Genomic DNA, 14,825 nt, shown 5'->3' on the forward strand with positions numbered 1-14,825 from the left:
AATGATTGCTGGCAGAATTTTCCCTGAGGCGTAGTTAATGACACGGATCATGATATTCAAGTTCTGCATATTTAGACATGTTGAACTCTGTAATTGCAGGCATGGTATGGATCTGATGAAAAAATCCCTTCACTAAGGAGAATAATCAGCAGCCTTCAAAGTGGTGTAGGGAGGCAGTGGACCAAAGCTCTCCTGTCCTCTGAGATCCGCCGCATTGTGCCCACCTGCACTGGCTTCCCGACAGAGACCAGCTTCTATTACTCTTCTATCACAAAAGTGGCAGGAAATGGTAGCGTATCTCATTGCCCTAGCAATACAAACATTCTTGCTAGAACTGGAGGGAGTTTTTAACCCTTTCCTTGCTTTCTTTTTAATAGTTCAAGCACAGATTACACCTTCTCCAAAGTCTGATTTCAGATTGACTGAGTTACTAAATGCCAATATTAGGTTGAGATCCAAGACAAGTCTAAGGTAGGTATTTAGTATAAAATAAAAAAATATATATTTTCAAGTGACAGAGACCACAAATATCCAGCAGCTGAATATTGCATGAACATAATTATCCCCTCCTTCTACCTTTTCAGCATGGCCAAGGAGATGACCTTTGTAATGGGAATTAACACACACACAGTCCAGGCAGGGCTGGAAGCACGCACCAAAATGAATGCTCATGTACCTGTGAATGTTGTTGCCACTATCCAGATGAGGGAAAAAAGTATCAAAATTGAAATTCCGCCTTGTAAAGATGAGACTAACGTAATTACCATAAGGTAAGACATAGCACTTAGTATCTTTCTACGTAGCAAAGCAGTTACCCAGTTATATTTAGGAATCTTGTGTCTGACTTACAGCTCAGATAAGTGGTGGTGATTGGTATAGTTAATGTTTTTTTTTAAATGAAGTGACATGCACTAAAGCTTTACTTGAATATATGTGTTACTTTCTGTGATCTTCACCTGAAAATCCTCCTTAGGACTATATCTCAGTTGTTGAGATCCATAAACTATCCGAAACACAAATTACATAAAATTTCTATCCTGATACAAATATTTGAACTGGAAACACTAGGTAAAATACAAGCCAGATTAATCTTATCAGTCAGAACAGTTAACCCATCTATATTTGCATTAGACGCCTTGAAGCATAGAGGGTTTGGTGTTTCTTATGTTTTTACCTTGTTCCCCTGTGGCTGCCATTTGGTTTTCCTACCTGTTAGGTCTCCTTGATTTATTATCAGTGCAAGCAATTACAATACACTCCAGAAAACTCTTGTAGCCAGATGCCAAACAAATGAAAACAGATGGAAATACAAATGCAAAGAGCAGGAGGAAACAGAAAGAATATGTCCAAAGAATCAAAGCAGTAGACCAAACATAGAAAACCTTCTCACACACACACATGAAAAAAAAAAAACTGAGGAAGAGAAGCTGAAAATTCTTCACAAAGGAAAAATCTTCACTCACAACAGAAATCGACAATTATAGAAACCACTGAAATGTTAACAAGTTTCTGCTCTAGGAATACAGCCGTAACAAAAGAGATCAGTTGCTTGATCCAGCTGCAATTAGCATTCATGGCTGCTGGCCCAGAGATGCTCTGCAGGTCTCCTCAATTTAGCCACCAGTTAGACTAATCATTATTTTCCCTTGTCCTTCAATAGTCACAGACCATTTGACGTTCATTTGATATCTCATCCTGCTCCCTAAGACAATTCCTGCATTCCATCAAGTGTGGTTGTAATAAGGTTCTCTCCATGCAGAGGTAGGAAGGGTCTCAGCATTTCAGAGATGAAAAGTTAGCTGTGTGGTTTTTATGGTTCCGTTTCTTATGGAGGCCAGGACAGTCTGCTTCTAAAGTCATCAGGGACAGCAGGCAACAGCTCTCACTAATTCCCACTGTTAGAGAGAGTGAGGCAGGTATTAATGAACTCAATAAGCACACTGAACTGAAATGAGAATATTGAGTACTGATATTTAGTTTAGAGCCTCAAGCAGAGAGAAATATTAGCAGAAGGATCTTCCCTGCAAATAGATAAAAAATATTCTCATCCTTACACTTAAGGGGAGATCAAATGAGACACAAAAATGGTTAAATGCATTGCCATAAAGCAGAAAGCAAGTCAGTATCAGAAACAAGGTATTACAGCAGAGAAGCCCATGAGTTCCAGCACAAGCCCTGCTCTAGACCCTGCAGCATTACCATTTATAAAGTGAAGTAGTCACTTGGAAATAGCTCCATAATGCCAAGTATATGAGAAAGCTAATACTCACTAGATGACTTCTAGCACCATCAATTTCTCTCCAAAAAGCATTTCCATTCACTGTTACAAAACAAATGGCCAGTGGAAACCACACAGAGCAATGAAACAGCAATGAGTGCAAGTGAAGGCAAAGCAATAACTAGAGAATGTAACACTGAACTGCATCACTGAGGAGGTCAAAGACCAAGCAAAGTAAAATCTTAGAGGCATGAAGAGAAACAAGCGGGCACGGTAGAGAGAAAGGAGATAAATATATAGATATATCTGTATATAGCTATATAGACTGAGTTTCAAAAATTAATTCAACATAGTCTTTTTCTTCCTTTTACATAGATCTACCAAATAATAAAGATCCAATTGATGTCAATGTTTATAGATATTGTGACACCTTCCCTTGTTAGATTTAAATTCCCCATTTAAAGAAATAGTTCTAGAAAGCTGTTGATCTTGCATGTGTTTGTAAGCTCTGTTCAAAATATTTTCATATTGGGCACTGTCTTGATGTCCAGCAGGTTACCTTCTACAGTCCCATGGCATTAAAGCTAGACAGGATGTGGTATTATTTTCCCCATCATCTCTCACATTCAGGCACAGGAAACAAACAGTTTTCAATAGCATTAAGTTCATTTATATCCTACACACCATAAAGGTTATAACCTGTCACAGCAGTGGGATTTATATAAATTTTCAAGAGCCAAAGAGAAATTCAGGTTAGTAATCACAGGCTCAAAAGAAGAAGAAGGAAAAAAAAAAACCAAACTTTGGTGATAGAGAGGTTGCATTCCCAAGACAAATCAGCACATTATGGGCTCAGCTCTCTCTATAGCAGAAATCAGAGCACAGTAATTAATCGTACTATGGAGAGAATATATAGCATGTGTTTCAATTCAATCCTATCAAAATTTAATTAAAATAATGGTTATTTTTAAGGCTCTTTTAACATAATTATTTAGTATACTACAGATGGCTACTTCAACATACTTTTAAACAAAATTTACAAGAAGTAAAAATCAAATAAATTTCAGGGGAAATTAGAGCTCTGTGATTAAAGTATAAATATGGAGAGCTGCCAGAGAATGCACTTTGCTAATATACCACATATTCATAATGACAGCCTACTGAAGTATATACATAATCATGAATAGAGCTTGTATCATAAGGTTTTTTGCTTATTTTAGCTGTAGGATAAGCAGAAATTGCTTCACATAGGCATCTTATTTGTAAGATGAGCCAGGTAATTAGAAGTCTCTTTGTCCAACATGACTGCACCATGTATAGCAGAAAATGCAGAAGAGGCAGCATATGCTGTGATCTTGTTGAGGCAGCGAGGTGTGTTTGGGGGGGAAGAAAAGGGAAACAGGTGGGGCTCCAAGCCTCTGTTTTTATAGCACCTTTGCACCAAAGTTGGAAGGAAAATGCATAGGAAAGGCAGATGACTTTGTTTCACCACATCAGAAAGAGACCTAAAGATCTGGCTGGCTAATTGCATCTTTTTTCTCATTTATTTACATGTGATGTCACACTGTGCTTCAAAACCTGGGAAAATAATTCCTTGTTGATTGTTTTTTGTTTTGAACGGACATTTGTGTTCTTCTGTCCCCATGTTAGGGATGCATGTAAGGCCACACTCTCTGAAACATCAGTGTCCAGCATAGCTGAGTTGCTTGTCCCTTACCCATGCAGTGAGTTTGGCTTATATTATAGCACAGCTTCTTCTCTCATCCTAAAAAAATGCACTAATACATATTGGAAAATCTCCTTTTTATTTTTTCTCCCTTGTGTGGGATCAGAGAGAACAGATTCTTTCATACCATAGCTTTAGGCCTTCTTTGTGACTGTTTTTTCTTGTTAAAGCACCAGAGCTGGCTCTTGTAGCCTATTTTTACTGTGCCGTGTGATTCTGCAGACATTGACATGTGTCACCTGTGATGCAGCTACATTTGTCGGCTCTCTGTGCTCAACAGGGAGGAATCGATCCTTCTCTTTCATTAGGTGGCAGGAGTAGACTATTGGCATAAAAATACTAAAAAAATTGGAAAAGAAACCCCAGGGCTTTCTGCTTGGAGATCCAGCCTGCAGTTCAGTGGTCATTTGAATTATTGAATGGGATTAAAATAAAACCATTTCCCTTTTTGTCTCTTTACCCAGATGAGCTATCTGAAATGCAAGTTGATTTGTATTTTCTTTTATCCCCTCAGCTTGTTAGGGAGAATATTTTATTTCAGATTCCATTCTTCAAGGTTCTCCTATCACCCAGCGTGGAGCGTTGCTGTCATGTCCTTATCTAAAAAAAGAGAGAGATGGAAAAGAAAACAAAGCCCACAGGTGACACACGTTTTATTGAGGTGTTCCACATGAAGAGCAATTGTGTGCTTTACATTGCACACAGCACGGTAGGAGCCTTCAAGAGGAAGAGAGGGCTATCAAATGAATACAAATTCATCTTTCAAATAGGTTAGATTGGAATTGCTCAGGCTAGTACAGTGTGGACCGTATTAAAATAGAGACCATTTTGAGACCATCTTTCCATTCAGTGTCACAGCGGCCACCTCCATTGGCAGACCACAAAAGCCCCAGGGCAAAGAGATCAGCTTCATCCTTGAGAAAGAGCACATGGGGAATTTTGAGATGGATGTTAACTGATAAACGACTAATAAGGTAGAGCTAGCACGGTGTTAATAGCTGAGGGAAATGGTTTTTTGTCTCTCAAAAGCATTTCAGCTTTCGAGATGTTTCTCTGACCCAAAACAAAACTCATAGTTCACAGCACTGTGACAAGTTCCACAAAGAATGTGGGGTATGAAGCCAGGGGTTCAAGATATTTTGCCATGAGAGCCTCAGTCTGATGCTGCACCTTCTGTCACTTATCTGGGATCCTGACTAATACACTTAGAATTCACAACACTGGAAACAATGTACTGAACAGATTTACATAAATAGGCTCTTAACCTTCCTGCTCAGCTCTCTTGACCTCTTGCCAAGTCATGGCCAAGCCATGAGTATTAGTGAATTTAAATCAAGCTGGAGACACTTTGTTTCATGATTTCACACTCCTTTCTTCAATTCTTCTCTAATAAAAATTGCACAGGAAACAGATTCAGTAGCCACCAGTCCCCAGGCTGTTTTTTGAAGTTATAGCAGTATTTTTTTCCAAATAGAATGTCAAAATAAGTTAGAACTAAGGCTACTGCAGTGAACACACAGAAGATTAATTATAAAATTTAAAAGTCGAGGAGCTCAAAATAGGAGACTCAAAAATTTAAGTATGTAATCCACAGCCAGGCTTCTAAGCATGCTGTTTTTCATGGTATTAAGGCATGAAGATCCAACCAACAGTCAGGCTTTTAACCTGTACACATGATTCTAAAATTCTAACTGGGCTATCTGCCCCTGAGGTTGGTCTGTGTCTTTATTGACTCTTAGCAGTCCTTGAAAACACAACTAACAGGAAGGATGCTGTAAATATCTGTAAAGCAATTTGCAAGGTATGATCCTTGTTGCTGAGTGCAGGCTACAAGGCATTATTCAGGTCTGCTCCTCAGCAGTGCTTTATCAATACGGGTTTCCTCTAATGTTTATTCTGCAGGTCTAAGACATTTGCTGTTACACGAAATATTGGGGATTTGGCTGCTAGTAAGATGACTCCAGTTCTTTTACCTGAAGCAGTGCCTGACATAATGAAGACGTCCTTCAATTCAGATTCTGCATCAGGCGAGACTGATAACATCAGGGTAAATGATGTAGTGTCTGACTATTCTCTTTTGGGCTTTTAAACAGTAGGGAACCATTTCTTTTCTCTATAGGAATGGGTACGATTCATCTCTGACCAATGCTGCTTCACTCAAATAAGTCAGGTTCAATCTAATAACACAAACAGCCCTATAGTAACATTATTTTAAAATCTGGGGTGTAATACATCAAACTTGCAACACTTTGTCTAAAGCAAAAGCATTTTCTTTGGTAATTAATTTTGCACTGCCATCTACAGGCCCATGATCTTTAAAATATTTTGCAACCATTATGGAAGCATCGCATTCCTGGGACAGTCACAAAAGTTCCACAATATGCTCCACTGCTCGACTTGTAGAGCCAAATTTAATGCTTCTAAGCATCCTGATTCAAGGATGGAGTGCAGTTTGTGTCATGACTTTTTGAGCCAGGTTTCCGTAGAAGCCAGGATAGGCTTTCTTTCAAGATGGGCAGCATTGTAAAGGCATCGATGTGACAATTCATTCAGACTGACAGAGGCAGCAATACGCTGTCCTGTTCTGGGTCCATTGTTGTCCTGCAGCTCTGAAGGGTTTTCAGATAAAATAAGAGATGAACAGAGGACAAGAACAGCACTTTCCTATGGAGAAGTCAATAGACAAACGTGCTATCAGTGAGAGTAGTTTCCAATATCCTGGAACAAGCTCTCTTCTGCTTTGTGCCCCTGTGCTGCCCTTCCTGAAAACTTGGCACTCCACAGTTATTCTTAAATGAACAGCAACTGAAAAACGGCACTGAGTGGAGCATGTCTCAGTATCACTAGAAATTCCAGGTTTTTTGGTAGTGTTCATGGAATCTTGTGAGACATGATAAACTGCATAAAAATACTAATTGTAAACATGAATTATATGTGAAATGAAATCTTGTGATTATTGTGTCTTTAGGTATTTGCTTCATTGCTTCAGGAAATCATAGTTTTCATTTCATGGATTTGATTCCAATTTTAATAATTTTAATTTGTTCTTTTCATTGCTTATCACATGTAAATTACATAGTTTTTAGTGGAAATTTCTAATACATGATATATTTTGACCATTTAATTGATATAGTGTCACATTCATGTTAGATTTCATCTGAGTCAGAATTTCTGTGGACATAGTTGAAAGTTCTGTTGTCTGACACATCAAAAATCAAAGGAAAAAACTCCAGTCAGTCTAAAGCACACTCTGTTTTATCAAGAACTTGTTAACACTGTGTAATATTCCAGGAAAACAAAACTAAATATTTAGAATTAATTTGTGATATAATTTCCCATTCTTACAACCTGAAGCTCTTTTTACAGTAGGCAGTCTAATCAACCCATTCAGATGACAATTTTGTCCACTTTAAAACCAAGTTGTTCTGTGTCACTGCCTTGATATCTCAAATAAACTGGTTAATTCCCCCTGCAGAGCACAGGTACTGTTACCAAGGTATGATGCATAACATGCAGGTAATTACTCTCATTTTTGTGAGTTAACTTGACGTGTGTGCTATCTAATAGAGTAGACAGTCTGCAGAGGGCGTTTCATCTGGAAATCCCTTTTCTTCTGGACGCTCTTCTTCCCAAAAAGAGCCATTTGTTCAGTCCGTGTGCTTCAATGCGAGTACGTTTGGAGTTCAAGTGTGCATTGAGAAGAAAAGCGTACATGCAGCATTTATCAAAAACCTGCCTCTCTATTACCTGGTTGGAGAGCATGCCCTGAGATTGAGCTTCAAGCCAGGTAAATACAAGTGGGCACAAAAGAGAAAATAGTGGGTGGAGTTGTTTATATGCACACATGCATACATATAGATAGATACAGATGTATATATGTACATATATATTTTTTGCATCTTAAGTACCACTAAATCTACAATTAGAAGTACCAGACCAGCCAGTGTTGGCAAGAGACTATGCTCACAGCAGGAATCCATTTCTTCCCCAGTCGCCCGAGCAGCAATTTCCCAGCTCTCCCAGCAATGTCACTCAGCGTGGCCAGCGTCAAGCAGAGCTGATCTGTGCCTGCAGAGTGTGTCTGATGCATCCTGAATCATTGGATTTGGGATGCAAGCACGAAGCAATTGGACATGGGCAACAGATCTGATGTAGTGTCCTGTAGCTACATTCTAAAACCCAGACTCTAAAAGGGAATTATGGATTAACCCTGCCAGGATCTAGTCCTTAATGTCTTAATCCATGATCATAAGAAATAAAAGCACAGCAGGCCACTGAATCTAGGTCTCCTAAGTATCAAACTAATGGCCTAACCATTGGGCCATTCTTTAGCATTCAAGGGTTGAGCCTCAATTCCTGTCTGATGTTTAATTCTCTAACCCGCAGTTTATCTCTTTAAACAATCCAATTCACTGATTTAAATCTGCTGTTCATTCTGTTTATTGACTTGAAAAGAATCCAGTATCATGATGATATTTTAAATTTTTGTTGCCAAAATTTAAATTTTATCTATTAGAGAAAATTTTTAACAAAGTTGCTCAATACCAACAATAATCACTGAACATTTATATTTGAGAAAAAATGGCTAAATTAATTATGGTAAAATTGGCTTATTCTCTCATTCAGTTGCTAATAGTAACAGTAACACTAATTGTCATACAACTTCAGTTTCCACTGAGGCACCTATTGAAAAAATACAAGTCACAGTTCAAGCAGGAGACCAAGCTCCTACAAAAATGGTACGTCTAGTAACATTTGAAGATCCAGACGCACAAGCATCTTCCAGAAAAGAAGCAATTAAAAAAGTGAAGAAAATCCTTGCTGACACTGATGATCAGGTACTGCTGCAAAATTCCACTTCTGGATTTGTGGGAGACATTACACAAAGCTTATATTTATTTCTTCTACTAAGTAGCTTCCTTTGTTTAGATATTATGCCAAAGTGGAAAATAAAGACAGACTTTTGGATACACAAGTCTTTCGGCAGGTCTTTTGTTTGCACTCATCCTTTCTGCAAGTGAAAGACATTAGAAGGAGCAGGTTGGTTTTGCATGCTTTTCTGAAAATCTCTTGTAAGAGATAAAATAGATGTTGTGTGGCCAAAAAGTAGTCTGTTATTTACAGCTACTGCGACTGCAGCAAAATGCTCTGACACCAACCACACAACCTGCCCTGAGACAGTGACAGCTACAGCACTGTCATTACTGATACCAGTTACGTGTTTTTCTGTGGTCAACAACTGCTGCACATGCTCCTTATCACTAAAGTGTTTGTGGGGTTGTTCTGCTTATGTGTGGGTTTAACACATTATTATGAAATTGCCTTTGAATTATTGTGATGTGTTGCAAAGATGTTATCAAGCATACACCTTGTCTTCTAAGGCAGCAGAGATTCAGAGATACCTGCATCTGATTTTACTTATGCCATTCTGCAGGAACACAGAAAAATAATTTTTTTCCAATGTTACCCTTGACTAGGGGACAAGAAAATACAGGAGCTCATCATCCAGTGCCAGCAGCTCCAGTGGAAGTGCCGAGAGTACAACGAGCAGCCCCTCCAGCAGCAACTCTGATGACAGAGCATCACAGGGAGGCGCCCAGATAAATCTGAAAACAGGGCAGTCCAAAGCCAAAGGAAAGAAGTTCTACCCATTTGGGGGCAGTGGCAGTAGCAGTAGCAGCAGTAGTGGTAGCAGCAGCAGTAGCAGCAGCAAAAGCAGTAGTAGTAGCAGCAGTGGCAGTAGTAGTGATAGCAGTAGTAGTAGTAGTAAGAGCAGCAGCAGTAGTAGCAGTAAGAGCAGCAGCAGTAGCAGTAAGAGCAGCAGTAGTAGCAGTAAGAGCAGTAGCAGTAAGAGCAGCAGCAGTAGCAGTAAGAGCAGCAGTAGTAGTAGCAGTAGTAAGAGCAGCAGTAGTAGTAGCAGTAGTAAGAGCAGCAGTAGTAGCAGTAGTAAGAGCAGCAGTAGTAGCAGTAGTAAGAGCAGCAGTAGTAGCAGTAGTAAAAGCAGCAGTAGTAGCAGCAAGAACAGCAGTAGTAGTAGTAAGAGCAGTAGTAGCAGTAGCAAGAGCAATAGTAGCAGTAGCAAAAGCAGTAGTAGTAAGAGCAGCAGCAGCAAGGACAGGAGCAGCAGAAGCAGTGGTAGCAGCAGCCAGAGCAGCAGAAGCAGTGGTAGCAGCAGCAAAGGCAGTACCAGAGGCAGCGCAGCTAGCAGCAGCAATAGCAGCAAAGCATCTGGTATAAAGCATAAGGCTAAGAAGCAGGCCAAGACCACATCATTTCCACTTGCCAGTGCTGCTGAAGGAGAGAGAAGTGTCCGTGAGCAGAAGTCTAAAACACAGAGTAGCAGCAGCAGCGAAAGCACTGGCTCTTCCCGTTGGCGCAGCAAATCTGACCAAGGAGCTGAGACGAACCACTTCAAGTCCCAAGCACACAGTGGCAGTAGTCACATTTCCACAGAATGGGTAAAATGTCTAATACTTTGACCTCTGCTAGGAGGTGATCTTGACTGAGCTGTAGGTAATAACTTCTTTTGGAATTTTGCAGGAATATCACCTTCCAAAAGTATACAGTCTCCGCTTCAGGTCTGCTCACATCCATTGGGTAGGTGCCTAATTTAAGTGCACATTGCCATGGTAGCTGCAGCTAATGTGATCAAACCTGTTACTGGGGGGCTTTATTTGGGCCATTTCCCTTGACCATTCCATTACACCCAATAACAATATTGATGATGAACAAAAAAAAAAAGCAGGTTTATTACTAATATGCTATTACACTACATCCTTTTGATGTTGCAGCACTTGCAATTCTCAAATTTGGGTCAGGACACACAAATGCAGCCACAGCTAGGTTAACAAAGATCATGGGGGAAGGATAAACAGTGGGACCTTCCAATGGAAATAGTGATGTCCACAGTTCTGAGGCAACCATGGCAAAATCATTACACAGATTTTTTCAGAAACCAGGTTCAGTACACATTATGGCACAAAGGTATTTTTAGCTTGTATTAGAAGGGTGATAATGGAGTGGCTTTTGTAGGTGTTACCTGTACAGCTATTATATATTCTATGTGTGAAAGAGGAAGATGATTTATAGTGTTATTCATAAAAAAACTATCTTTTTTTCCTGGATATGGATGTATTTGACCACTTATGAAATGCCACTTTTCATTTCCCTAGCATTAGACCCAAAAAATGTGACGTTGCTATTTTCAATCAGTGCCTATGCAGTGTTTCTTTCAGCAGAGATCTCGAGGTGGATCCAAGGCACATTCCAACTAAACATAATTCATGTCTATATAGGGAAATAAAAATAACACTCTAAATATGTCCAAGTCCATTACCTATAAAGGGAGGCTGATACATTATAAATATAAAAATCAAAGCTAATACTAGAGGCTATCTCATAGATTTTTAACCTATTTTTATTTCATAGCATCCAGATCATAAAAGATCAAGCAGCTCATCATCATCTTCCTCTGAGCTGGGAAGCAGCCACAGAAACAGCAGCAGTAGCAGTAGCAGCAGCAGCAGCAGCAGCAGCCACCACCACCATGGAGAAAATTCTGCCCACAACTCCAGGGGGAGCAAAAGAGTCAGCATTCACCACCACAGCCATAGCTCCAGCCTGACACGTGAGGTACAATTCTGTGTGATACCCAGAGTAGCCAGGCTTAGCTGGCTGCTGAGCAGGAACTAAAATGTGGTGGCACTAACCAGTTGTTAGGCTCAGGAGGGACACTAAAAGTAAAGTCTGTAAATTGAAAGTCAACGTTAATTAAGATATTTCCCCCCACAAAAAACTCAACTTTTTTTTTCCAAATCCCCTTGTGTTAAGGTTTGTCTGTTTCCTTTCCTTCATTTCTGAAGGTATTTGCAGTATGTGAAAGCCTGGATTTGGAAATCGTACATGTTGAAGGGAATGTAGCTGTGAGTTAAAGAGGAAATAATTTTCTTTTTCCTGTGAAAGCCCAGAATACAAAATAAGTTGCTTTAGGTAAAAATGGGATGAAATAAATAAGTATGCCTAATTATTTTTAAATGTAGACTGGAGGTCATGAGTGCATGCAGAGTATAACTAAAATCAGACTTTCCATGGACATTACTGATTGGTAAATGTGAAGGCCCATTAAGCACAGATTGCCTTTACCTTTATTATGCACATAGTATTCTATAATAGTACTGCATAAAGGTATCTGCATAATAATGGAACAAATAGCTCTGCAAATGCAGGCAATGTCATGGGGAATTCTGCTACTAAGCAGGATTTCAAAATATTTGATTGGCTTGAAGAAACTGTAGTGTAGTAAGATAAGTTGTGTATACTACTCTGAATGTCTCTAGTACACATTGTAGGCAACTATTTGAAACATCACCATATGAACAAAATCTTGCTATATACATAAAGATAGCCTGGGAGCATCTTGGATCCCTCATCAAAACAATCATGTCTTTGAATAATTAAGTTTCCAACCAAATTCATCCTTAACTATTGTGGGTATAGAAATATGTACTGTAAACTAAACTGATGGAGGACGAGGGCTGCTGCCTGCTATCAGTGCACATTAACTGGACTGCAGGCTCTCCAGTGAATGTTCAGAAATCCTTAAACACAGATGGTCAGGGGCTCTTTTTCAGCGCAACTTCCTGGGAGATGTAATTCCACCTGGCATTACGATTGTGGCCCAGGCAGTAAGGAGTGACAACAGAAATCAAGGTTACCAAGCTACAGCATATGTTCGTTCTGATGCTGCCAAAGTTGATGTGCAACTAGTTGTGGTTCAGCTGGCTGAAACCAATTGGAAAGCGTGTGCTGATGCTGTGATACTGCCTCTGAAAGCACAGGTAAGTGCCCAGGCAGCTTTGCACAGAGGGACATCTACAGTGCCCAGAGGAGGCACAGAGAATCTGCTGATTAAGAGTATTAAACAGCAAAGACACACTTATTTTGAAATTTTTCATAAAGTTCGGGAAGTTTCAGAAAATATTTCACCATTAAAATAGACAATAGTAAAATTAAAAAATATTCATACACTTCAAACTCTGGCAAAAAAATATTGATTTTCAAGATAAATCAAAATATAAGCAGTAGAAGCATAAAAAAATTGAAAAGTTTACTTCATCACTATTTATTATCTGTTCTACTATAAGTTTTCTTGTCTGGGAATCTGCCTGGTTTTCTGTATGTAATTTATTGACCTCAAGTTCAGTTCAGATGATTAGAGCATGGTGTTGATAACACTAAGGACACTGGATTTGATCCCTGTATGGGCCACACATTCAGGAGGTGAACTCTTTCTGGATGGAGTTGGATGATGCTTCTCAGTCCCTTCCAAGTCAGAGTGTTCTGTGATTTCAAAAGACTCATAACTCAAATATATTTACATCACATTTCTTAGGATTTATATGAAAAGATGGGAAAAGCAAAGTGAGGTAATGGATTGATGCTAAAGAGAGCATCATAAATGAAGGAACAGGTCCTTACTTTTTTTTGCATATCCCTGTGCTGAGCTTCCCATGAGCTTTTTGGAGCAATTGTTTGTGCAACAATTTATAAACCTCTGCTTTTTGCAGCTGAAATTAACAAATTGAGCATGATATTCAGTATTGAAGAAAGCGAGGTGGGTTCAAATCAGGAGGTCTTGGGGAAGGCAAAGAGAAGTTATAGTGCAGTCCTCTTCTAGGAGAAAATACTTATTGATTAAGAAGTTACCATGTCTATGGAAATCTCAACATGTTTCAGTGGTTGCTTTGAGACAGGAACATTTGTATGTACTTCTGCACAGACCAGGAAACCTTTTTCCTACTATGCTTCAGATTTTGCATGAACAAGTCCAAATTTCTCTGCGAGCCTGTTTAGAGTAAAAGACCGGAAATATGAAGGATCAATGCACAAATTGGTGAAAGACAATATTGCATTTTGAAAAGGTTCATTCTGGGATTCTTTTCTGAACTTTGGGTGACTGTTTCCCTGTTTACAAAGGCCAGACTGCGATGGGGCAAGGAGTGCCAGGATTACAGGATAGAAGCAGTGGCTACCACAGGACAACTGGCAAAGAAGCCAGCTGCACAGCTGAAGGTGCAATGGGGAAAGCTTCCATCCTGGATAAAAAAGACAAGCACAGAGTATGTAATTCATTATTTCCTAAATTTTTATTTGACTTTTTACCCTACTTGGCTTTTGAAAAAACACTGAAAGAATTAGATGAAATTTTTCAACCCAAACATCCTTGTCTGGGCAGTGCTTGGATGGTAACCACAAGTTCAGTGGTACACAAGTATTTTATGAATGTTTTCTACTTTTTCCTCATGTTTCATATTAAATGATAGCCTCCAAATATTTAAAATGTATGCTTGATTTCATTTTCTATATTAAATTCTTTTCTATTTCTGTTCAAAATGTCTTTTCGTTTTAAAATGTTTTTCTATTCAGTCACAAAAAATAACCATTTAAAATAGGCAAAAATAAAACCTTTTTCTTCTCAATAAAATCAACCATTTAATTTGACCCAAAGTAATATTTCCTCTACTTTTCAGATCTTCCATTTTTTTCTGAGTTTTTGGATCTGCCCGTAGTCCTCACCATCCTATGTATGCTTTTGTTCCTGCACCTGAGTTTGTCACATCTTGTTTGTCTCTAGATTCATGCAATACATTCCTGGTGCAGCACTCGTGTTGGGCTTCTCAGAAGTACATCAGAGAAATCCATCTCATGAATTAATAGTAAGAGCAGCTGCAACATCTCCACGAACAATTGATACAGTAATTAAAGCTCCTGAGGTACGTTAAATTTTTATTTTCGTTTTCCTTACATTGAATGATTTTCAACTTAGAACGTTTGTACCCATAACGTAAAGAAACAAAAAGCAAAACATTCCCTTTTAGAGAA

At 39.0% G+C, this 14,825-nt stretch overlaps 1 protein-coding gene across 4 annotated transcripts in view; it reads left to right on the forward strand.

Annotated features, from left to right (window-relative positions):
* LOC135305165 (vitellogenin-1-like) overlaps positions 1-14,825 on the forward strand; it is a 72,037-nt gene that overhangs the window by 49,052 nt on the left and 8,160 nt on the right. For all 4 annotated transcript variants that reach the window (XM_064428531.1, XM_064428528.1, XM_064428527.1 and 1 more), the window contains 12 exons: positions 100-289; positions 378-471; positions 585-770; positions 5,847-5,991; positions 7,512-7,731; positions 8,613-8,782; positions 9,422-10,402; positions 10,485-10,541; positions 11,373-11,576; positions 12,575-12,781; positions 13,920-14,062; positions 14,578-14,716. In XM_064428531.1, the coding sequence (XP_064284601.1) occupies positions 100-289; positions 378-471; positions 585-770; positions 5,847-5,991; positions 7,512-7,731; positions 8,613-8,782; positions 9,422-10,402; positions 10,485-10,541; positions 11,373-11,576; positions 12,575-12,781; positions 13,920-14,062; positions 14,578-14,716 (2,736 nt within the window). The remainder of the gene's footprint in view (positions 1-99; positions 290-377; positions 472-584; positions 771-5,846; positions 5,992-7,511; positions 7,732-8,612; positions 8,783-9,421; positions 10,403-10,484; positions 10,542-11,372; positions 11,577-12,574; positions 12,782-13,919; positions 14,063-14,577; positions 14,717-14,825) is intronic.

This window comes from Passer domesticus, chromosome 7 (assembly GCF_036417665.1).
Source record: "Passer domesticus isolate bPasDom1 chromosome 7, bPasDom1.hap1, whole genome shotgun sequence".
In the NCBI taxonomy this organism is placed as follows: Eukaryota; Metazoa; Chordata; class Aves; order Passeriformes; family Passeridae; genus Passer; species Passer domesticus.